Source organism: Kogia breviceps, chromosome 19 (genome assembly GCF_026419965.1).
Source record: "Kogia breviceps isolate mKogBre1 chromosome 19, mKogBre1 haplotype 1, whole genome shotgun sequence".
NCBI classification, from domain to species: domain Eukaryota; kingdom Metazoa; phylum Chordata; class Mammalia; order Artiodactyla; family Physeteridae; genus Kogia; species Kogia breviceps.
In genome coordinates, this window is record NC_081328.1 from 51,878,056 (window position 1) to 51,901,681 (window position 23,626).

General features: G+C 58.5%; 1 protein-coding gene across 4 annotated transcripts in view; it reads right to left on the reverse strand.

Annotated features, from left to right (window-relative positions):
- TTYH2 (tweety family member 2) overlaps positions 1-22,068 on the reverse strand; it is a 50,891-nt gene extending 28,823 nt beyond the window's left edge. Inside the window, exons 1-4 of one of the 4 annotated variants that reach the window (XR_010838354.1) lie at positions 21,341-21,522; positions 13,690-13,862; positions 7,989-8,100; positions 2,349-2,569 (exon numbers count right to left, since the gene is read on the reverse strand). Coding sequence is in view for 3 of the 4 variants with exons in the window: in XM_059048558.2 (XP_058904541.1) it covers positions 2,349-2,569; positions 7,989-8,100; positions 13,690-13,862; positions 21,341-21,469 (635 nt within the window). In the remaining variant the exon portion in view is untranslated. Of the gene's footprint in view, positions 1-2,348; positions 2,570-7,988; positions 8,101-13,689; positions 13,863-21,340; positions 21,536-21,733 lie in introns of those variants that run through there. The other 3 variants (XM_067022187.1, XM_059048558.2, XM_067022186.1) reach the window with 3 other exon arrangements.
- Between the last annotated feature and the right edge of the window lie 1,558 nt (positions 22,069-23,626).

Genomic DNA, 23,626 nt, shown 5'->3' on the forward strand with positions numbered 1-23,626 from the left:
ACTGAGGCCCGTGGGAGAAGAGCCTGGACCGGAATTCCAGACTCTCCCCGCAAGAGACACAACCAGCCACCAGGCGCCTCTCAAAGTCCTGGTTTCATGTTTCCAACCTAAAGGTTTCTTGTTACCTCTCTCTCCTCTACTCTGCACATTAGCAGGAAATCAGTTAGGACTGCTTCTAACCGACTCTCCACGATGACTGTTGTTTCAAGGCATCCACGCCTCCCTGTGTAGTAAAGGGTTCCTGGAAACAGCTCTGCGAGGCAGATGCATTTTCCCAGGGGAGCCTTGTGATGACCTGGGGATGTGTTTCTAACCAAGAACTTGGCTCTGGCAGGAGCAGCTCCGGCCCCTACTCTCTCAGCTCCTCCCATATCCGGTGTGGATGGCTTGCTGTTCCACCCTTCGTAAATCTCCGGAGAGGAGTCTCTTGGCTTTTTAACTGCCTCCAATACTTAGCCAGGCCTTGTGTAAAAGTACTAAAAAGAATTTGCTTAGCTGGATGGCGGTGCTCTAGAACCATTTGGAAAGAAAAGATGAGGAGGCTGTCCAAGGGAGACCCAGCCCCTAAGGCTGGTTAGGTCATGAAGAATCAAATAAGCCTTTTGTTTTGGGGCAGCTCAGGCAAGAGCGGGGAGCAAACAGCAGATGAGGGGAGGGGACAGAACATTGCTAACGTCCATGAGCCACAGGTGCTAACCTTGAACTAGACCTCAACAGGGGTGGAAGTTGGGGATGGGGGCTCCAGGGGACGCTCTCAGCCACCCACATTGAAATCGATACTGTGCAGCGGTCACCACACTTACCCCATTTTTTCATAAAAACATCTTAAACATAAGTCCCGGTCGATACATACATTCTGACTTATTTCACCACAGTCATTCTCAAAATACCCGCATTAGGCCCTTCAGTGGACATGGCCCCAGGTTAGGTCTACTCAGAGAGAATGGCAGGGTCAAAACGGGTACCTACTTTCCACGACAAAAAGATATAGGAGGCTCAGGCAATGACTGTCCCTCATGTCACAGGACTAAGCAGACGCCACTGTATTGGGTCACAAGTCACAACCAGTGCTTAGAGGTGGCAGTTTCTTTTCGGTCACTTTGGAGAGATGTGCTTTTGCACGTGAGTGAAAAAAAATCTGGTGGGAAGCTGCATTGGTGACATCTGGAAAGGCAGGGGCTGGATGGGCGGGAGGGGAGGGAAGAGGAGCGCTGTCCAGGGCCGGGGGGGCCTCATGAGCTCCCCCTGGTCGGGGCCCGGCCATCTCCTACCCCGGGGAAGGGAGTGCCCTGGATGGGGAGGTCTCTGGCCAGAGGCCGCCAGAAGCATTTTTTCTGGGTCAGTTCAGCCTGGGATGGGACTTTCTCATAAAGGGGAAATGAATCCAGAGTAAACTGTGCAACGTTGCGGTAAAGACTCTGACCTTTGCTAATGGCTTGAAGGGGAGGCAACAAATGGGGGGGGGGGGTGCGGGAGGGGCATCCGAAGAGCGGATACTTGCTCCTCAGGGCTCCTGTGTCCATTGCTTCCCAGCACAGCCTCCGTGCCAGGCGCCCTGCCCTGGGTGTGCAAGGACGTGTATGCCATGAGCGGGTGTCACCCTTCGGCTGGGAGCCCCCCAAAGCCGGGACTGCCGCCCCCTTTCCTGGTTGTCCCCACAGTGACCTTCACCAGACCCTGTGCGTGGAGGGAGGGGGCAGCCGGTCCCTGGTCAGCTGGCCTGTGTCCAGTGCCTTCACCTGGGGTGGGGTTTGGGTGATGGGGAGGCAGGGGAGACGTAAGTGAAACCCCAAAGGCTCGATGACACAGGTATGAACCTGCATACCTGATACGGCAAAGGTGGGGTGGCGCCCCGCAGCCCTCATCACTCAGGCCGGGGGCATCTCTGAGCTTGCTAAGCAGCGGCCATCGGGGGGAGGCAAAGAGGCTGCCATCTCCCCGACCCCCTGCACCTCTGTGGCTGAGAATGCAGGTGCGGGGAACCCTGTCCCAGAAACCCGGGCAGGTGACGAACCCATAAAGCACCAGCGCTTCACCCAGCGCCAGCCACAGAGGATGCTGGTCCCGGAGGAGCCCCCTGCTGTGTGCGGGGTGGGAGGCCAGGTGCAGCCTCCCGCGCTGAGATCTCGGCACATCACTGCCCCTCCCTGGGGCTCAGCGCCTGCCTGTACAAGCAGGCTGCACTACATGCCCCCCGCCTGGCCCCCACCAGCTCCCACGTCCTAGGGATTTCAGTCATTAAGGCTTATTAAGACCTTCTGGTGGCACTTCCCAGGCCAAGCGCCAAGACGCTGGCTTGGACAAAGGAAGCCGGTGCAGCCCCATCACCCCTCCCCGGGGCCCCTCACCGGTAGTACTCCACGTAGCCAGCCTGGTCGGCCAGTTCGGTCAGCCCCTTGGTGACCTCTGTCCACACGGGCACCCCTGCCAACTGGACAACGATGTTGGCCGCCATCTGCTGCATGAACTTCAGCGTCTGGAGGTAATCTCCTCGGGTGGCAAAGATCTCACTGAGCCGGGCCAGGTGCTGCTCCAGGTCCACCTTCATCTTCTGGGTGGTTCCGGACACCTGGGGAGGGGCGGGGCTTCTGAGTCTGGCCTCGAGCGGGAGGAAGCCAGAGAGGTAAACCCTCTGCCTCAAGCTCTGGAGGAGAAGAGCTTGGCCTTCAATGAGTGCCCCACGGGCGCCACCCCCAGCCCCGAAGAGTCATGAGGCTGTGGTCCGGACGGGGGATGGACACCAGAGGCTCCCACTGCGCGCCCAGCCCGTGGGTCCCTCCATCCAGGGGACGGGCTTGATCTGGCCCTAACCAGGACCTGGGCTCCAAGACACAGTGCTTTCCTAGAAAGACAGATCCAGATGGGGAAACAAACAAGAGAAGCCGTTTTTCTTCCTTGAAGATTCTCTTCCAAGTTTAAACACCTTGGGTGATGAATTCTTTTGGGGGGTGAGGAATGAAATGTTTAAACTGAAGAGACCCTCTGTTGCTACCTGACCTTTTGTTCCCACAATAGGCTTTCTCAGCGTCTCACAAGAGAAAGGCTTTGTTGTAGAGCAAACGACAGCCCACAGCGTCCTGAACCCCCAGTGAGGGCAGAACAATGGAACTTTGAAATAATGCAGGCAGACGGGATCCTGCCTCTGAGCAGCCGGGAGGAGCAGCGTGACGGGAGGAGGAAATCGGCGCCTTCTCTGTGCTTGTCCGCCGCCCCCCCGCCATGTTTGTCCTGCCTGGAGCTGAGCAGAGCCTGAAGGAAGCATCTTTCTGCTCAGAAGTAGAGAGGGAAGGTCAATGGAGGTGACTCTCCTGGGCCTGCAAACAAGGACCACAAGAATTAGAAAGGTGCCTCTCGATAGTCCAGATGCAGGGCCCTGGCAGGGGCTGGAGACCCAGCCTGGGAACCCCAAGCATCTCCCTGCCAAGCCGGTTCTGAGCCTGGGTGTCAGCACGAGGGAAAGAAGGGCTTCGTTGCTCTGAAACTGTCATGCTACACCAACAAGCACAACTGCTTGGAAGTGGGGAGTGTGCGCTATTCCTCCAGGCCCCCCAGGTCTGGAAGGAAGAGAAAAATGACCCAGAATGGGAGTTCCCTGGCGGTCCAGTGGTTAGGACTCTGCGCTCTCACTGCCGAGGGCCGTGGGTTCAATCCCCGGTCGGAACTAAGATCCCGCAAGCCTTGTGGTACTGCAAAACAAAAACAAAAACAAAAACAAAAACCCAGAAGAAGGTTTAGGAGAGTGCCATGGGGGAGAGCTCTGCAGAGAGGTGATAAGACCCCACTCCTGGCAGCAAACGCTGTTTCTCCGCATTAGGGGGGACTTGACAGAAACTTTGTGGCCTCTCACATCTGCGCTAGGCTAGGAGTTCCTGGTTCCAGAAAAGAGAATTGGTCCCCTTTGTTGCATTTTACTTCTTTCAGTGTCAGCGGCTTGTTCCTTTTCCCGGCTTGTTGCTGGTTCTTACAAGCTGGCTAAGGACTAACAGATACCAAAGTACAGAGATGCCGGGCATGTACAAATGAATTCAATAACTAAACTTCACCCTAATTAACGTTCCTTTTCAATTCAATAAGATCAACGGACAAGTGCTTTGCAGCCGTTGATCCAAAGGCACTCTTAAAAAAATATTAACATTGGGAGCAAAACCTGTACTGTGTGATATTTTCATATTCCTATATGATACTTAGCACACTTTGGATCACAGGGCCGTTAAAAATGCTCTCTAGGGACTTCCCTGGTGGTCCAGTGGTTAAGACTCCGTGCTCCCAATGCAGGGGGCACAGGTTCGATCCCTGGTTGGGGAAGTAACATCCCGCATGTTGCGAGGAGCAGCCCCCCAAAAAAGTGCTCTGGGCTTCCCTGGTGGCGCAGTGGTTGAGAATCCGCCTGCCGATGCAGGGGACACGGGTTTGTGCCCCGGTCCGGGAAGATCCCACGTGCCGCGGAGCGGCTGGGCCCGTGAGCCACAACTACTGAGCCTGTGCGTCTGGAGCCTGTGCTCCGCAACAAGAGATGCCGCGACAGTGAGAGGCCTGCGCACCGCGATGAAGAGTGGCCCCCGCTCGCCGTAACTAGAGAAAGTCTGCACGCAGCAACGAAGACCCAACACAGCCGAAACTAAATTCAAAAAAAAAAAAAAAAAAGGAAGTGCTCTGTAAATTTTTCCTGTAAGACCACTTTTTTTTCCCCTTCCATAGCTCTACATGTTGAACTTCTCTATTTCCTAAATTCCACCTTGGAAAAAGAAACAAAAGCCAGGCCCTCTCTTTCCTCTTGATGTCTTCCCATAGGAAACGAAACAAAATAGAAAAAATTAAAATCACAGCATTGACCTACTTACACCCCTGGCTTCCCCACTCCACCTCCAGTGCTTAGAGGTTCTGCGCGGAGCTCCCCACAGGGAGATGGGGATGGGGACGCTCAGAGGTGGATCAGGCTCTCCCACGGGAAATAGGGAGGGCCAGCTCAGCTCCCCAGGCTGGGGTGGGGTTAGGGGTGAGCTAGCAGGTGGTAGAGGAAGCTGTTGCCCCAGAGGATGGAGCAGGGGTTCTCCAGCTGTGGCCCCTGGACCAGCAGCGTCGGTGTTATCACCTGGGAACTCGTTATAAATGCAAATTCTCAGCCTGGTCCCAGACCTACAGAATCGGAAAGTCTGGGGTGCCCCGCCACCCATCTGTGTTTAGCAAGCCCTCCAGGGGACTCTGATGCAAGCTCAAGTTCGAAAATCTCTGAGAGGGAGGAAGCTCCCTCTCAGAGAGGGAGTTAATGAGGTTTGCTAGACAGGCAGGGGATGGAGTGCCAGGAGATGAAGGGGTGGAGCCTTGCCAGACGCGGGGCAGGGCCCCCATCTCAGAGCCTTGAAGGGAAAGGCTAAGACCAGACCCCTGGGCTCCAGTACCCGCTCTGACACACACTAGCTCCCCACCCTGGAGGGGCGGCAACACGACCTCTCTGCGCCCAGTTCCTTCCCCAGGGCTGCCTGCAGGCCTGAGGCCAACTCAGAGGAGAAGCCAGAGGAGCCTCAGTGGCCACCAGAACATGGGGCTCAAACTCGAGCCAGCTGAGCTCCCGGGGGCTGCAGAGCCCAAGGCCCTGGTTTTAAGCTGAGACCCCAGTGGGTTAGAGGTGTGCAAGATGCCCTGAGTGAGTCACTGGGGCCCAGATCGGGGGCGCTGGATCCAGAGAAAGGACCCACCTGGCCCTCCCAAATGACCCTTTGTGACCCCCCCCCAACATCAGAGTGTGCAGCTGATCCAGGACCCTCCCGCCGCCCACGGAGGCACAGGGCTCCCTCGGGGAGGAAGGGCGCAGGCCTGGGGCTTCTGGTCTGGGAAGGGGGGCCTGGGAGGGCCCACCTCGCTCCGGCCCATGTCTTAAGTCTCCTGACTTATCTCCTGAGCGCTGCCGCCCCCGCAATCCAAGCCTCCTCTCTCTTTTGTGGTGATCGTAGTAACATACACAATTACAGGAATTATAATAATGGCACCCTTGGCATAGGGTCCCCCCTCCCAATGCGGAGCGTTTTTTGTGGATTACCAGGCACTTTCATGGCATTAGATCATCTAACATCATTTTATCTGATATTTGGCCTTCACCCCTCCAATCTGGGGAGCCCTCTAAGATCTGCTGCCTCCCCTGGAGCCCTTGGGACTGGGAGTGTCGGGTGCCCACCTGAGGCCCAAAGCAGCCCCACAGGCCCAGCCAAGGACGCAGGTCAATACAAACACAGGAGGTGGCCCTCAGGCCCCAAGCCGCTCCCGGCCGGCTGGACCATCACCAGGGCCTGGGACGCCTGCCTTCGCTTTTCAGAAATGGTGGAGAGATGGAGGGGCCGACCGCCAGAGACGCACGGAACCCTTCCCTTCAGGAACACGGGGGCATTTAGAGACGTGGGGTCTGCCGCAGAACGTCCACCCCTGGCCCTGGGGAGCTCTCAGCTGGGGTGCATCGGCCCAGCCTGGGGGCCTCAGGCCCAGCTCATCTACGGGAGGATAAAGACATGAAAAACTTGAATCTTCCCATCAGGGTGGCTCTGGGACTTTCTTCCTCATTCCTGGGGAGCCACGGGACATTCCTTGCAGTGGCCACAAGTCAGCCAGTGAAGGTCATGGCTCTGGGGCTTCCCGGGGAAGGGATTCTCCTTCAGGGGCTGGCTCTTCCTCCAGTGGTTCTGGTGCTGCTGGCTGGAGCCCCTTCCCCACCAGCGCGGAGGGGAGGGCGGGGGTCCCCAGGGAGTGAGCTCCGCCCAGGCCAGGTCATACCCAGGCCCCACCCAGTGCTGGTCAGGCGGCGTTCGGCCCCTCAACTCCCCCCTCCCAGCCGCCCCATCCTCGCCCCATTAGAGCTGCTCCAGCCCAGTGTCCAGACAGCTCTCAGTCCGCAGGGATGGGTCCCAGTGGACACGGGGGGGTGGATGGATGAGCTCAGCAGGAGAGCTGGGCCCCTGCTCTGGAGTGTGACCCTCGGCTCCCCAGAAGGACTCTCTCTGAGGCCAGAGCCACGGCACCGGGCACCCAGCCGTACCCGCAAGGAGCAGCACAGCTGTCTCTTTAAGGGAGTCCCTCCTGGGAGGAGCCTGGCTGGGGGATTAGGGCCTGAGAGGAGCTTAAGGGAGAGGAGGGGCACTGAGGTTGAATCCTCCTCCAGCGGCACCAGGAGGAAGTCCACAGGCTCCGGCGGGGGCTGGATTGTGTGGCTGAGGCCGCCTGACACAATTGCTCATTTGCTGAGGTCACCCCTCTAGTGGGGAACTGGCCCAGAGGTGACGGGGGACAGGACTGGCATTTCTGAAAACTGCCCTGGAGCCTGGCTCCTAGGGCACCAGGGGCTGCTGGGAAATCAGCTGGAAAGAGCCAGCGCGTCCAGAGAGAAAGCGACAAGCACGGCGGGCCACGGGCTACCTTTTTCGAAGACCCTGACTCTCCCCGCCCTCGAGGCTCAGCACGTGGACCTCTTCCTTGGGCGAAAACTCCGACCTCTCCTCTGGCCAGCCCAGCACCTGCTTCACCCTTAGCCCCCAGCTGGAGTCACGGCGCCTGGAAACCAGAGCCCGGAGGACACCTTGCGGGGTTTGGGGCTCTTCACCTGTTTTTGAAGGGTGTTGACATCTCCTGGACGCCACCCACCATACTCTACCCCCATCACTGAAAGTGAACACAGAAAACACCGCAGGGCTGACTTTCCACATCCAGGGGCCCCTTGAACAAATGGCACAGTGCTCAGCTCTGCTGAAGATCGACGGGCTTTGATCCCGCAGACGTCCTGCCCCCCAGGACCCCGCAGCCTTTCTCCTTCGGTCCTCACTCCTACCCCTGCCCCCTGTGCCCCCTGCCCCCCAGCCTGGGGAGCAGAAATTGCCGGTTGGCTCCTGGCGGGACCAACTGGCAGCCCCAAGGGGAGTCCGGCCCCCTTGGAGCCGAGCTGGCTGGGCTCGGACTGGGGCTCTCGTTCCCACCATGCTGACCTCACGGGCTGCCCGCGACCTTACCAGCACATCGATCCCAGAGAAGGTGTGGTTGGCGTTGTCCAGGGAGTAGATCAGCTGGTACACCCCGTCGTTGGCCTCGCTGTTTCCATAGAAACCAACGCCCACTGCAGCACTAGGGGCAAGACCCCAAAGTTAGAGGTGACACCCAGAGGAGAAATTTTGTTAGTATACTATTTTTTAGCGCCATTTTGACTTCACAATGAAACTGAATGGAAAGTACTGCAATTTCCCATATACCCTGGGGCGCCTCGCACGCCCAGACAGCCTCCCCAACCGTCAACAGCCCCCGCCAGAATGGGACAGTTGTTACAACTGATGGACCTACATGGACACATCATTATCACCCAAAGCCCACAGTTTACATTCGGGTCACTCTTGGTGTCGTAATACAATCTTATGGGTTTGGACACATGTATGGGCCATCATAGTATCATACAGAGTAATATCGCTGCCCTTAAAATCCGCTCTGCTCTGCCCGGCCATCCCTCCCTCATCCCTAACCCCTGCCAACCACTGATCTTTTTACTGTCTCCATAGTGCTGCCTTTTCCAGAATGTCATATGGTTGGAATCCGACAGTATGTGGCCTTTTCAGACGGGCTTCTTTCACTTAGTAATACGTATTTAGGATTCCTCCATGTTTTTTTCATGGCTTGATAGCTCATTTTTCTTTTTTTAAGCGCTGAATAATATTCCATTGTTTGGATGAACACAATTTAGCCATTCACCTACGAAAGGGCTTCTCGGTTGCTTCTAGGTTTCGGCAATGATGATGAAAGCGCCTTTAAACATCCATGAGAGCGGATTTTTGACTTTAGCTGAGGAACTCTTTCCTGGGGGTAGGGGAGAGGGCGTGGTCTAGAGTTCTGGCAGGTGGGCTGGCCGGGGGAGGGAGGAAGGTTCTGGGGCAGCAGTCTCTGGCCTGGCCAACTAGCTCTGCAGCACATTTCATTCAGCCAACAAGAAAATACTCCTGTTCTCCAGTCCCGGGGCTCTGAAGGGTGGAAGATTGCTGGCCGGGCCCTAGGGATTTTGATGCTACATAGTAGGTCTGGGAGGGGCTCAGGAACTCGTACCTTTGCCGGCTCCCCAGATGACTCTGACACACGTGGGCTTGGGAACCGCTGAGGGCTCATGAAATCACACTCACCTCTCCCAAACCCTCCAAGGGCTGGGGATGCCCCCTCCATTCTCTATCCTTTCCCCTCCACTTCCCCACAGCACCCACGAGGTATCTGTCCTACTGAAAAGTTCCGGCTTCTAGAAAGTCCCTTCTTAGGTTGAGTTGAAGCCTAAAATCACGTACCTGCTGGCTCCTGGCTGTCCTCGGGGCCAGACTGGAATATGCCTCCAATTCTGCAAGGCACCCTGTCAGACATCTGAATGGGGGGCTCTGTGTCACCCCTTTTCTGCTCTACGAGTCAGATGTGTCCTCCAGACCCTGGTCTATATCATCCTCTGGTTCAACTCTCTCTAGTCAGTCCATGTCACCCTTAAATGTGGCCTCTGAGTGAAGCCCCCAAGCCCAGCGGGTCCCTCCAGCTCCGAGCGCAGGGGACTAATGCCCTGGGGTCCTCCCTCCCTGTCATTGACCTTGTGGTCCATCAATATCCCTGGATTTCTCCCCAGGAACTGCCGCTAAGCCCAGGAGTTCCTTCTTCCTCTAGTGCCGCATTGCTTTTTGTTTTCTTTTAAATAAAAGCAGAACTTTAAATCCATCCCTGTGAAATTTCATCTAGTTGGTTTTAGTCCAACATTCCAGCCTGAACAAATCATCCGAAGTCTTGCCTCTGTCATTGATCATACTTTAACTGACTCACCATTGGGGGTCCTCTCAAGATTCATTAAACAGCCTCCTTGAGTTTTCATCCAAAACGCTGATTTTGCGGGGGAGGAAAGATGAAGGCACATGTGCAAACGCTTACCCTTTTTCTTTAAACAGGGCAGGACCTGGGATGGAATCCCCTGGGAGATTGTTATAGAAACCTCCTTCCAGGGTGCCCTTGACCCCTAATTCAGTGTTTCTCGGGAAGTGGTCCATGGACCACAGGACAGAATCACCTGTTAAAAGCGTAGGTTGGTGGGGGGGGGGGGCACACCGCACCCATTTGTTACCGGTATGGTCTGAGAATGTGCATTTTATTTTTATTTATTTATTTATTTGTTTATTTTTGCGGTACGCGGGCCTCTCACTGCCGTGGCCTCCCCCGTTGCGGAGCACAGGCTCCGGACACGCAGGCTCAGCGGCCACGGCTCACGGGCCCAGCCGCTCTGCGGCACGTGGGATCCTCCCGGGCCGGGGCACGAACCCGTGTCCCCTGCATCGGCAGGCGGACTCTCAACCACTGCGCCACCAGGGAAGCCCAAGAACGTGCATTTTAAAACAAGGTTCCTATCTGCTTCACGTGTCTGACGCACGCACGCATGCACGCACCAGCTACGGTTCGGTGAACCCATGAGTAAATCAGTATTCTTTGCATTCAACCAGAATTGTTCAACCAGCTTTGAAGTCACTTAACCGCACCACCACACCATCTGTAAATACAGCATCCGCAGGGATACCGGGAGGACCGTGATCAAATGCAGAAATAGTTGTCCATCAAATGTGTTGTATTTCTGTGAGCTTCTATTTAGTCACTTCATCTTTTAAATTTCAGCATGCTCTGAAAAATACCTCTCGTTTGCTCCTTGTGTTTCTAACTTTCTCTGCTAGTTCTGTGTCATGATCCAGTGTCTTCTGGGGACTCGGCCTCAAGCCAGTGCTCTCTCATCCTTTCAAATCTCCCTTTCCCTGTTTTCAACAACGGAGGATTCTACTTTTGCGTCTTCTCATAGTCTGTGGATTTATCGGATGATGGCTCAGGAGCAGCTGTGTTAACTGCACCCGGTCTTCTGAGACAAGTTTCTGGTTCTGCCCCTCTCTGGTATAGCAGCACTGCTCTCTTTCTCAAATATTAAATCACTGTCCCCCCAAAGACAGGAGCACTGGAGGCTCTCCTCGTACCCCTTTTGCCTTGTTCATTCCTTCTTCTACGGACTGCATCTCCCCTCTTCTCCGGGATCGTTGCTGTCAGAGCTCAGCAAGACCTCCCCCTCCTGACCCCCCCAACCTCACCTCGTATCCCTTCTCCGTCTGCTTTTGTTGACCCGCTTCCCCGCTTCTCTCCCTCAACTCACTCCAACTGGGCTCCAGTCTGAGCCCAGCTCCAGTGAAGGTAACTGTGGGCCTCTACTGCACTGACTGCCCCTCCCCCCACCCTGCCGCACACCTACCCCAGCCCCCTCGCCCGCCCCTCGGCTCCAGCAACACGGGCTTCTCTCAGCGCCCTAGAAGCTTTGGGCAATCCCACTCCTGGGCGTATCCCCGAACAAAACTCTAATTCAAAAAGACACATGCACCCCTATGTTCACAGCTGCACTGTTCACAAGAGTCAAGACACGGAAACAACCTCAATGTCCATCGACAGGTGAATGGCTAAAGAAGATGTGGTCCGTAGACACAAAGGCATATTACTCAGCCATAAAACAGAACGAAATAATGCCATGTGCAGCAACATGGATGGACCTAGAGATGATCATACTAACTGAAGTAAGTCAGACAGAGAAAGACAAATACCATATGATATCGCTTATATGTGGAATAATCTAAAATATGACACAAATGATCTTATCTACGAAACAGAAACAGACTCACAAAGGACAGACTTGTGGTTGCCAAGAGGGAGGCAGGGTGAGGGGGGGATGGATTGGGAGTTTGGGGTTAGCAGATGCAAAGTATTATATACAGAATGGATAAACAACAAGGTCCAACTGTGTAGCACAGGGAACTCTATTCAATATCCTGGGAAAAACCATAATGGAAAAGAATATGAAAAAGAATAACTGAATCACTTTGTTGTACGGCAGAAATTAATATAACATTGTAAATCAACTCTACTTCAATAACATAAATCTAAAAAAAAAGAAGCTTTGCTCCCCTTCTCCCCCCCACCACCCCACCACAGGGCCTTTGCACACACTCCAATTCCCTCTGCATGGAAGTATCTCCTCCCAGCTTGTCCCCACCTTTGCCTAGTTCACGCCTTCTCATCCTGTTGGTCTTGGTCCCCTTCTCACCCAGTTAACACCCAACTCAAGTGGGCCATCCAACTTCACGCCTATGCCTTGTCTCCAAAATTACCCTTTAATTCATAAGTACTCAAATCAAACAAGCATACCATCCTCTGTCTCTCCCAACAGACCAAGAGCTACAAGAAGGCAGAACTGCTGGCTGGTTTTCTTATCGTCGGCTCCCTCATGCCTGGCACAGGTAACCTGGAGAATTCTGAAGAAGGAGCTGTGCCACATACACTCCCGTTCTGAGTTCTCCTCAAGCGGCAGGTAATGATTACTTATTGGAATTGACCCTCCAAAGTCATTCTTACTGTTCCAAAGTATTCTTCTGTCATTTGCGGTATTTTTTTCAGAAACATCTGAGTTCATAGGAGAGAGGGCTGCCTGCGTAGCAAGCACTGCTGGTTTCTTTGGCCGTCTCCATCCTGTCTCTCCCTGCCCGCCCTGCACACCTTACTCTCAGGAGGAGGTTGTCTAATACCAGGTACTCTGCAGGAGGCTCCTTTCTGCTGGGAGCCATATTTGTCTTTGAACTTGTGGCCATGGCTCAGCCTCTCTCCTTTAAGTTTATGATTTAAGCCCGGGCCGCATGTCTCCCCCAGCCCTGGTTCCCTTCCACGTGCTTGGTGCTTTGTCACCCCTGCAAAGCTGCTTTGAGTTCTTGCCTATCTTGTGGCTTAGATGTCCTGACACTGCAGGCAGGACGGGACCTTGAACGTGATCTAACGGGGGTGAGGTGAGCCGCCAGGGATGAGCCCCATCTGCCTCTCATCCTGCTGCCGAGACAGTGCTGTAGGTTCTTGGATACAATGGACAATTAGCCGGGAGGCATTCCACCCCTCGAGCAGGAACACTGCCCCCCGCACCCCGGAGCGTTTCAGGAGGAACTGAGGCTTTTGGAAAAACCTCTGTAGATACAAAGACAAGAAAAATGCAACTGGTGAACACAAGGCCCGCGTGTGTGTGTACGCTGCCTGGGCAGCGTGGCTCTGACACGTGGTTAGAAAGCCTCACTTCACCCTCCGAAGCAAAGAAGACCCAGCTGATGGCGCTAAGAGCTATTGATCTTGTGAGAAGATGGCATTGATCTGGACTGCAGTCAGACTTTGATCGCAGACCCCGGGGGGCCGCTGGGAGGGGACAGGACGTAGAGAGCAGAGATGTCGCCGGTCAACTGCTCAGGGAGCTCGCTGCCAGGCTGGAGAGGCCCCCCCCCCCCACGGCACGGGCTAGGGATGCTTGGGGGCCGCCCCTCGCCATCCAGGACATCTGATTCCCACTGTTCGGCGAGAAAAGGCACAGCTTTCACCCTGGAGGCAGGCCCTCCCGTCCAGGTACCCGGAGCTCAGGCAGGAGAACGTGGCCAGACAGCTGAGGAGCCACTTGGGGTTTGCTGGCAGCGGGGTGGGGTGGTGCGGGAAGTGGAGGGCGAGGCAGGGGTGTCCTGGGCGTCAGGCTGACCCCTGGCAAGACCCAGATGGTCAGGCCCACTGTTCTCCCGCGGTGTCCGCCTCACAGCCTCACGCGGGGACCCCACCCCACCCGCCACCGGTGCGCACAGGCCGGGCCCGGCACAGAGGGACACTCACCAGCAGACGAGCCCAGCCGCCACGGCCGTCCAGGTGATGCAGCAGGGGTGGCGACGCTTGGTCTGCACTGCACTGTTCTGCAGGGAGCAGCACACCCACACCAGGTAAGCCGCGAGGAAGACGAGGTTCAGGCCCAGCCCGACGGCGGCCACCAGCCCCAGGAACAGCAGCGACTGAGGAGGGAGAGGCCTGGGGTCAGCACTCGGCCTGCGGGTGGCAGGGGTGCTGGGAAGCGCCTGCCCTCGGGCTGGGCGGGGAGCTGGGGGCAGAGGAGCTTAGGTGTGGGTGGGGGAGGACACGAGACACGTGGCGGAAGGAGGAGCGGCTCAAGCCTGGCCCCCAGGTCCGGGGCTTACACACCTGGATGCAGGTGCGGACCGGGCCCTGTCTGATGGATGCTCTGAGCTGCTCGAGAGACAAGGCGGGAATCATCCCCGGACAGTGAGGTCTGTGGGCAGTGCTCTGTGTGACCGAGGGGGACAAGGAGACGGACGTCCGTGGGATCGGAGCATCCAGGGCCTCCTGGAGGACACGGGGCTGGGCGAGGTGTCTCAGAAGCCGAGTGGGGCCCGTCGCAGGGTGGGGAAGGGATGCCCTGGCGGATCTGCCCCACCGAGCCTTGCTCCAGGTATCGGGGTACATCTTCCACCAGAGCCCGACTCTGCGCTGGGGGAGGGGGGAGACGTCAGGAGATGCACCCGGGGCGTCCCTCTCATCACATCTTGAGAGGGACGGCGACCCCCAGATGCCGACTGTGGCAGCAAAGCCCAGAATTCTGAAGCGGGGAGGCAACGCCGTCTCAGGCCCGCCGAGCAACTCAGGGTCCTACAGGAGGAGCCGCTATGTGTCAGGAGGCCCAGAGCCCCCCGCTCCTTGCCTTCCAATCTCTTGATTCAGCCAGATGGACACCAGATGGCACCAGGACGGGTGGCCGCCAGCCAGGGCTGACCTGGCTCTAAGTCAGGCTCCTGAGCTGACAGCCCCGCCCTGCTGCCCACAGGCCCCGAGTCGTTCCCAGCCCAGAACCCCCAGCGCTCCCGTCTGGGCTGTTGGGGCCGGGTGATCAGCAGAGTCGGGGAGACACTGGGACCCTTCTGGTCTAAGGGGGAGACGAGACTCAGGCAGGAGCCAACCCTGAACACGGAGGCCGGGGTCTGCGGTCCCGAGGCCCGGGGTCATCTTGGACGGGGCTGGGCACGGCCTCACAGGGGAGAGGCTATCTGCTGAGCCCGCTCAGCCGCTCGGGCCCGTGAGGGCTTGGGCCGGCCTGCGGACCCCCGACTCGACCTGCTCTGCTGGGCACCTGGACCGACAGGTTTCTGAGCCTCACGGACGAACGGCCAAAGCAGTGGGGACAGCCCAGAAGAGGACAGGAGGGATGGCTGAGGGTGGATGTGACGAAGTGTGGCTTTCACCTCCACCCGGGATAAATATGTCTTAGGTACTGCCAGGAACGTGCTCCGCGACCCCCGACTCAGCAGCATGGGTGGTGAGCCCTCCTCCTCCAGGTAGCTGGGAAGGCCCAGTGGACCTGACCACACACCCCTGCGGAAGTCCTCCTGGGTGGCAGGCGCTGGGGCTCCCGGGCCAGGGCCACTGGGTCTGTCCCATGGGCTGTGCCAGGAGGCCGGCCTGGTGAGACCGGTGGAAGAAGCTGCCACTCGCCGGCCCCCAGCCCATGCCCCTCACTGGAGGCCCCGTAGCGCCAGGCCAAGGGGAAGAAGGCAAGGATGCGGGTTTAGAGCCTTGCTATGCAAAGTGAAGTGCACCGACCCTGAGGCACTGACATCTTCTGAAATGCAGAACACACCGTCTCAAGCCCCACACTGGACCCAGTGAATCCGAACTGCACCAAGAGATGATCCCCAGAGAGCTGTATCTCGCTGAAGTTGGGAAAACACTGATTAGTGTCAACAGACTTTCTCAAACTGTTTATAGTAGCTTAACCTTTTCTTCAGACTGGCTCAGCAGAGCGCCGATATACAGAGCACCGCTGACTGCGGGCTGGACGGAAATGCCAAGCTTTGCCCTGGCCACCCCCTCGCAGGCCTGAGGCCCCTCTGCTAAAGGCCAGGACCCCCTTCACAGGTTGCAAACCACTGTGCAGTGTGCTTATACCCCAAGAGCCAGCAACCCCACTCCTGGATATTCACCTGGCAGAAAGGAGGGCTCACGTCCCCCACAAGATACATGCAAGAATGCTCCCAGCAGCCAAACACCAGAAACAACTGAAACGCCCACCAGCAAGAGATCAGATAGGTTAACAGGGATTGGAGCCACACGATGGAACACGACGCAGTTATGAAAAGTAAACTGCAGCGACAGCCAGTGATATGGGAGAATCTCACAGATGTAATGGTGGAGGAGACAAGCCAGATGACACAGCAGAGACCTTGTGGTTTAACTGACGTAAGATGCAAAGTCAGAGGAACTCATCTGTAGCGTCAGAGGTCCGAATAGTAAGTACCTTTGGGAGGGAATCAAGTGGGATGGAGCCTCCTGGGGGGTCAGGAATACACTTTGACTGGGATGGTGTCACACACACACACACACACACACACACACACACACACACACACACACACACACTGAGGTGTACACTTAAGGACGTGCACTTCCCTGCAAGTTAGTCCTAATTAAAAGGAAAGTAACAAAAACCTGGATAAAGCTTTTGTATAGATTAGAGACGGGTTAACAGCCAGACTTCCTTCCAGCTACCCTGGACAGCCTCACCCTCAATCTCCCCCCAAACAGGAAAACCCACTGACTCTATCATGGGTCTCCATCCACCAAGGAAGGACCTCCAGGAAGTAATCCTGACTTGGGTTGGTGCCTTTCAATCTCTCCAAACCACAGCCTGTCCCCACCCCCCGAGCCCCGGCCCTGGCTCCCGCATTTCCGGCCTCCTGACCTCCTGCAAACCCCTTCTCGTGCACAGGGCCCTGGGATTCCGAGGCCGGGGGGTGGGGGCTCCCCAAGCTGGGCGTCTGGCCTCAGTTCGATTACCCTTGGTGCAGCCCAGCCCCGGGGAGGCCCTGTCTGGGAAACCCAAATGCGGAGGGCCTTTTGTCAGCAGTTCCCCTCCAGAACTTTCCTCGGGCGCTGGGAGCACGAGGGCAGGGGCAGAGGGCTTAGGGTTAGGGTTAGAGGAAGGAGGAGTTGGAGGGGGGAGGGAAGAGGAGCCTGAAGAACCATCTCCCACGGCCACCTTGGTGTCACCGGCCACCTTGGTGTCACCGGCCAGTGGCCAACGGGCAATTATTTTCCGGCTCCTAATTAACACTGCAGGTTCCCATGTGCCTGGGTGCGGGAAGGGTGTTACAGGGAGGACCTCCCGTCCAGAGGAAGTCAGGAGCTCTGCTCACACGGCCTCCTGCTCTGACAGAGCCGAGAAAGGAGCCTTCCAGGTCAGCTCCTGCGGCCACCGCCTCCCCGGCCCACCCAGCACCCGGCCTCTAGCCCCCGTGCCAGGGCTCGGGCCTCTCCCCTCATCGCAGTGACTTCCATTAGTTCTGGTTTGTCACTTTGCGATGAGAAACCAGAGCACGAACCCAGGACACAAACTGGGGGCAGCACTGACCGACTGGCATTCTGGGAACGCCGAGGCTGCAGCTGCACCGTGAGAGGCTCCTGCTCCGGGGCGGGGGACCGGGCAACAGCCCGAGCGCCCCTCGCCCCTCGACCCCAGGAGACAGAGAGGGAGCCAGCCGAGGGGTGCGGCCAGGGGCAGAGGAGCTGGAGGGAGAGCCAGTGACTGGATAAGGGTGCAGCCCCTCCAGCCCTGGGGGCAGGGGGCAGGGGACAGCATGACTGTCCCGCTGACCGTGACTCAGGGCTCAGACTGGGTGAAGGGCGCTTCCTCTTCCCAAGCTCGGCTCCGCTCAAATCCTGCCGACGGGCCTCCCAGCCTGGCCTCTCCTCCTGAGGACTGCCCCCCAAGTTGGGGGAGCCCTGTAGTTCTGGGTCTAGCCCCTCCCCTGGCCTAAGGACTCACACTGGGGAGTCTCTGAGCGGAACCACCTGGCGTCAACACACGGAAATCCGTGCCTCCGTGTAAAACATTAAGAGCGCCTCCTCTACTTCCTCGTGCGCGCCCGAGAGAACGGCTGGGCTGTGGATGCGGGGCGAGGACGGAACAGAGAGCGCACAGGAGGCTCCCGCACGCACATCGGCAGAAGCGCCAGTCAAGCTCGGCGCAGCATCTGGAGCCTCCAGACCTCTCAGGGGCAGCAGCTCCTCAGTGCCTGGCTTCCCACCTCTCCAGGGAGGTGGGCGCATGCTGACGGTGGCAACTGAAGGAGGAAATGGAAGTGGCTTGTTCTGGGAGTCACTGCTGGGGGAGGTGCCAGGGGCCCTTTCTGTTGTCCCCAACTCTGTCCAATGGGCACCTGGCCCGCTGGGGCTTCCTACTTGCCAAGCAGAGCTTGTGGCAACTTAGGAAGTGCCGGGCGCTGGCCACATGCTTTACACCCACTCACTGATTGGGTCCCTCTAGTAGCCCTTCGGAGCAGGGATCCGCTCCATCTCCACTCCTTCTCCCCGGGCAGAGGTCGGCAGAGTCGGGCTGGGAGGTCTGGACTGCTTCCTCGGATGGGGCTGGGGGCCCAGTGGGGCTGGGGCGCCCTCCTCCACCTGGGGTTCGCCTCACCTGCCTCTGCAGACAGACCGGGCACGAACTCCCCAAGAGCCTGGGGGATGGAGCCCAGATAGCCTGAGCGAGGACTCAGGGTCAAGTTCACTGGCAGGGAGGGATGGAAGGACAGCCATCAGGGGGCTTCCATGGCTCCCCAAGACCCCAGAAAGTGAGTGGGAGCTCTGCTTCCTCAAGGAAGTTCTGGGAAGTGACTTTGCTCAGGATGTCCCAGTCACCAGGCGACCTGCTTTCCACTCTTAGACCTCCTTGCCTTCCAGATCCCCTGCATGGCTCATCTCCGCCCCGGAGCTTTCCAGGACGCACTGCCTGTTCCCAGTTCCATTTAATCTTTGTGTACACACACACACACACACACACACACACACACACACACACACACTACCACAGGATGGTACTGTTCACTTGGACGTTTGGGGCATGAGCTGAAGCCCCCTCTGCATGAGTCTTTCATTCCTTCCCGATCAGTGACTGTAGACACAGATCTTCCGTCTGTGCTCTCCATGGGTTATTGTACTTGGACACGTTTCTGAACCTCAAGGCCAGTCTGCGTAATGATTTGCATCCCTGGGTCCTATCACGTGCTATGGGACCCTCTAGGTACTAAGCATGTTTCAAGGGACATCTCATTTAATACTTGCAGAGGAGGAAAGTGAGGCTCAGAGAGGTACAGACACCTGCCGTGGTCACACAGTAAGGGACAAAACTGGGATTCCAATGCAGATAGCTGGATGGCACAGCCCCCATCCCAGCTACTCAGCTGCTGTAGCGCTGAGCCTAGAAGGCCTTGGTTGCCTTGGTTATCACGTGACCCCCACCCCCACCCCCACCCCCACCCCCACCCGCCCGGCACTGGGCTTCTCCCCAGGCAAGTTTGCTGAGTACTGAGATGACTGATAGCAGAAGGTGCCCAATCCAGGGCGTTAACTGACGTGGTGCCCTGACTCAGGCCACCGCCGCTCAGGAGGAAGGGGACGAAGATGGGGACGTCCAGGAGAGACCCATGGTCAGACAGCAGGGGAACTTACCAAAATAGGAGCCGCCTTAAATAAATACCCAGAGCCAGACTTCCCGTCCAGGCTCACCAGACTCATCTCCCACTCAGAGCCCTCAGGCGGCCTAAGCAGGACACGGAGGGTAGGGGTGGGGCTGGGGGCTGGGTGTAGGGCGGCCAAGGAGCAGCGGCCCTGGGGATGCCAGTACAGTGTGCCAGGGTCTGAACCCGGGGAAGAGAGGGGCAGGGGCTGTGAGTGGGTCCCTCTGGCTCATCTGCCACCTCTCCAGGGGACCGAGGGGGGGTGGCCCAGGCTCAGGCCCTGCCAACCACAGCTGCTGGCCAGACGGGAGCTGTCTCTGGCTGGGGAGAGTGCCCCACCGCCCCTCCCCACACACCAAGGTCTCCTGCACCCAGGCTTTTCCTCCAGGGGAAAGGAGAAAGCTGTGGTTGGAGACCCCAGGGGCAGGATCTGGGGCGCAGGGTTTGGGATACACGGATGGGGGTCGGATACACACACACACACACACACACACACACACACACACACACACACACAGAGCACGCAAGCAACACAGCTGTCTGAAATCATATCCGCCTCTTTTCATGCATTCATTGGGAGCGGAAGATTCCCTGGAGCTCTCCCCAGGTGGCTACATTCTCAGGGAACTGCCTTCCCCAGGCAGGGCTTGGGGAGCGGGAGGGCCAGACAGACAGGGAAGGAAGCGAACTCGGGAAGCCAAACCCGGCGACGGATCCCTGCCTAAGAGCAGGAAGGGGTCCTGATTCTCTCCTCCTTCTGGAAGGGCAGGCACCATGTGCCTGGGGCCCGAGGGTGACAGGGACACTAGGGGTTATTTTAGACTCCCTGTCACTGGCGCCCCGCACACCACACTGGATCAGGATTCCCGGCGCCCTGCAGTAGAGAGTCCTGGCAGGGGAGAGGAGAACAGCCGACTCCCTGCTCAGCCTCCCTGGAGGCCCCGCTCTGCCCTGACTGGCCTCACGCCAGGAGACTATGGAGAGCCTGACACGCAGGCAGAGGCCGCCGGGGGTCAAAGTCCTGAACAAACGGGCCCCATCTTGGACTTCCCAGCCCCGTAATCTCTGACCCAACAGAAAATTACTCAGCCTGGCCACAGGGGCTGGAGTGGGCTGGGCCACACCTGAGAAGGCTGGGAGATTCTGCACTTCTGTCTGGGCGGGGAAGCCTGGGGAGCACCCCTTCTCCCCAGGGGTGCAGAAACCGCGGAGGCCAGCAGAGCAGGGCAAGGCGAGAATTGCAGGGATGAGGCGAGTGGCTGGCCAAGCCGCTAAGATCCCAGAAGTCCAGGGCCTAGAAGGTGTGTCTGTACACAGAAGGAGGGTGCGCTGGTGTGAGATGGGGCTGATGGGGGCCACCTTACTTCCCCCAAATATCCACACGTAGTTGAGGGTCCACACCCCTCTCCCCCAGCTCTGTCGCCTTCCAGGAGGGGCCCAAGTAGAGGTGCTGGCAGCGGCTTCCACGCTGCAAGCAGGAACTGGGGAGGAGGGTTGCTGCGGAGACGAACCGGGAGACTCCGGTCAGTTTCTGCCCAAACTTCTCCCAGAGAGCGCGCGTCTTGTAACCGCAGAAGAAGGAAAACGGCGGGGCCCTCCTCGGCATCTCAGCAGCTGGCGCGGCGGAATCACCGGGTACGGGCACAAATGCCCCTACGCCGCGCGGTGCTGCCCTCCCCCTCGGCGCTCAGCCTCCCCGCTCCCCCGCAGGCAGCCTCTGCGCCCTTCCCCCCCATGTCCCTCGGCCGGCTTAACTCCCATCTTTCCAGTTGTCCCGGCCCATGAGGTTCCCAGACCGGAGGGCCGTGGGCCAAGGACTCGCGGGGAAAGGGGAGAAGGGGCGAAGAGGCTGCGGGGAGAGTGGGGGGCGGGGTCTGGACGCCTGTGGAGAGCGGCGGGCTGGGAGGGCGGAAGGGGTGGCGCGGGGACTTGGGGCGCCGGGTCGGGGGGCGGCGCGGACTCACCTCCTGGTAACTCTCATCGCGGGGCCTGAAGGTGCTGTCCACCGGCTGCAGGCGCAAGCCGACGTGCGGGACGCTGTGCAGCCACACCACCCACCAGGGCGCGATATACTCCACGCGCGCCGCCAGCATGGCTCTGCCGGAGTGCGCCCGCCCGCTGCGGCCGCCGCCCGCAGCCCACCGCCCGGCCCGGGACTCGCGCCCGCCCGCCCCGACCCCGCCTCGCCCGGGACTAGGTCCCGCCCCCTGAGCGTGCGCCCCGCCCCGACCCAGGCCCCGCCCCGGGCCCACCCCGACCCCGACCCCGCCTCGCCCGGGACTAGGCCCCGCCCCCTGAGCGCGTGCGCGCCCTCCCCGCCCCCTCCTGGGTTGGGGGGCTCCTCGTCCTGTGCTCACCCTCCGGCTGCAAGGGGTCACACCGAAGAGCCTGAAGCGTGTTTTTGGCCTGGAATCTGTCCTGGCCCCACGGGCGAAAGAGGTGGAAGGAGAAGTGGAAACAGCCCGCAGAAGGCTTCCGAATCTGTCTCTGAACAGCACTCTCTAGGTCCCCGGGCTTCTGGTCACTTCTCATCCGAGCAAGCATGTAGAGGGTCTATGAGTGCCGCGGGCAGTCGTGGCGTGAGCGGCGAGGCCGGCCGTTCCTAGCGCTCTTAGAGGGTAGCGAACTGACTGACTGGGGAAAGGAAGGGACCCAGTCCTGGGTCACTAGTTCCGTATTCACTGTCAACCGTGATTGAGCATTCACTCTGTAAGCCACGTGGGTTCAAAGACACGGTCCTGCCCCGGGAGCGCCCGCCCATCTGCCCAAACAACTAACGGGTGCCGCCTGGAAAGCCCCGGGCGGGGGTTAAGAGAAGCAGCCGATTCTTACCAGCCGGCGGGACGGGACGGGACGGGGCGGGACGGGGCGGGACGGGGCGGGCCCCCTGCGGAGAGACCCTGGAACTGTCCTGAGGGGAGGGGAGGGGAGGGGAGGGGAGGGGCACCGGGAGCGCCGGACATCCCAGGGAGACGCCAGAACCGTCGAGAACACAAGTTTACTGAGCGCCTACTACGTGCCAGGCATTGTTCTGTCCGTGAACAAAAGCGGATGGAAGCTCTGGCTGGGAGGGGATCGCAGTCTAGCGGCAGGTGGTAGCAGTACCCACGTGAAGACGGACAGCGTGCTAGGTTAGCGATGTTGTGGAGAAAAGCAGAGCAGGGTCAGCGCGTCAGGATGCGGGGGATGCGGTGGGCGCAGTCCCGGATCCGACAGAGCCTCGCGGAAGGACGCGCGGTCCTGCGACCCAAACCGCGTGTCGTGACTGCGGGACGCGCGGGGCAGGAAGGAGGGGGAAGGCTTGGGACAAGGTCCAGGGCAGGGTAAAGGGCCGCCTGAGGTCGGTGAGGTGGGTGTGGGGCGGTTAAGGGGTCCTGAAGGGATCGGGCTTGAGTTGCAGAGTCTGAAAGGTGGTAGCGAGGCGGGTAGAGACACCGGTGAGAACAGAGACCCGGGAGAGACTTCTAGGTTTCTGGCTTGGGGAACGGGGTGGATGCGGGTGAAACTCCACCAAACACGCCTCTTCCCCTATCAGAGATCCAGGGCTGGGAGATGGAGTCGTGTTCTGTGGTCGAGACCTCTCTCTCCTCTGGGAGGTCGCGGTCCGGGTCAAGGTTCCCTGAGCCTGACTGCGGCCATCCGATCTGCGCAGGCCCAAAGCTGAGGCATAGAAGCTGGAGAGCACCGTTCCTGTCACTGGGGTTTCCTTTCATTAATTCAACAAATTTTGATTAAGCACCTTCTCTGTTCTAGGGAATACAGTGATGAGAAAAACACACGTTCCTGCCTGCATGGAAAGTTTAACAGGTGAGGGGAGGCAGCCTTTATCCCACTCAGTGATTAACTACAACCCCAGCCCCGCCCAGCCCCCCCCCCCCCCCGCCAAAGTGCTTTCAAGAGCCCGGTGTCCGTGTGTGAATGGGGACAGAGTGGGGGGGGGGCATTTCCTGAAAATGACACGTGAGGTGGGAGCTGAAGGATGAGGAGGAGTTAACTCCCAGCGTCCTAGGGGAGGATGGGTTCGGAGCAGGGGGACAGTACAGTGTGAGGTCAGGAACCAAGGTCCGCAGGGGACGGAGTGGAATCAGTAAAGGCAAAGCCCGGAGTGAGGGGAGCGACAAGGAGGAGAGGCTGGCACACGCGCCGACAGAAACAGATCAGTGGCGGGCTGCCAGGGGCTGCGGTGCAAGAGGGAGCTTTGGGGAGGTGGGAATATTCTCTCTAGATTGCAGGGTTGGCTACACAACTGT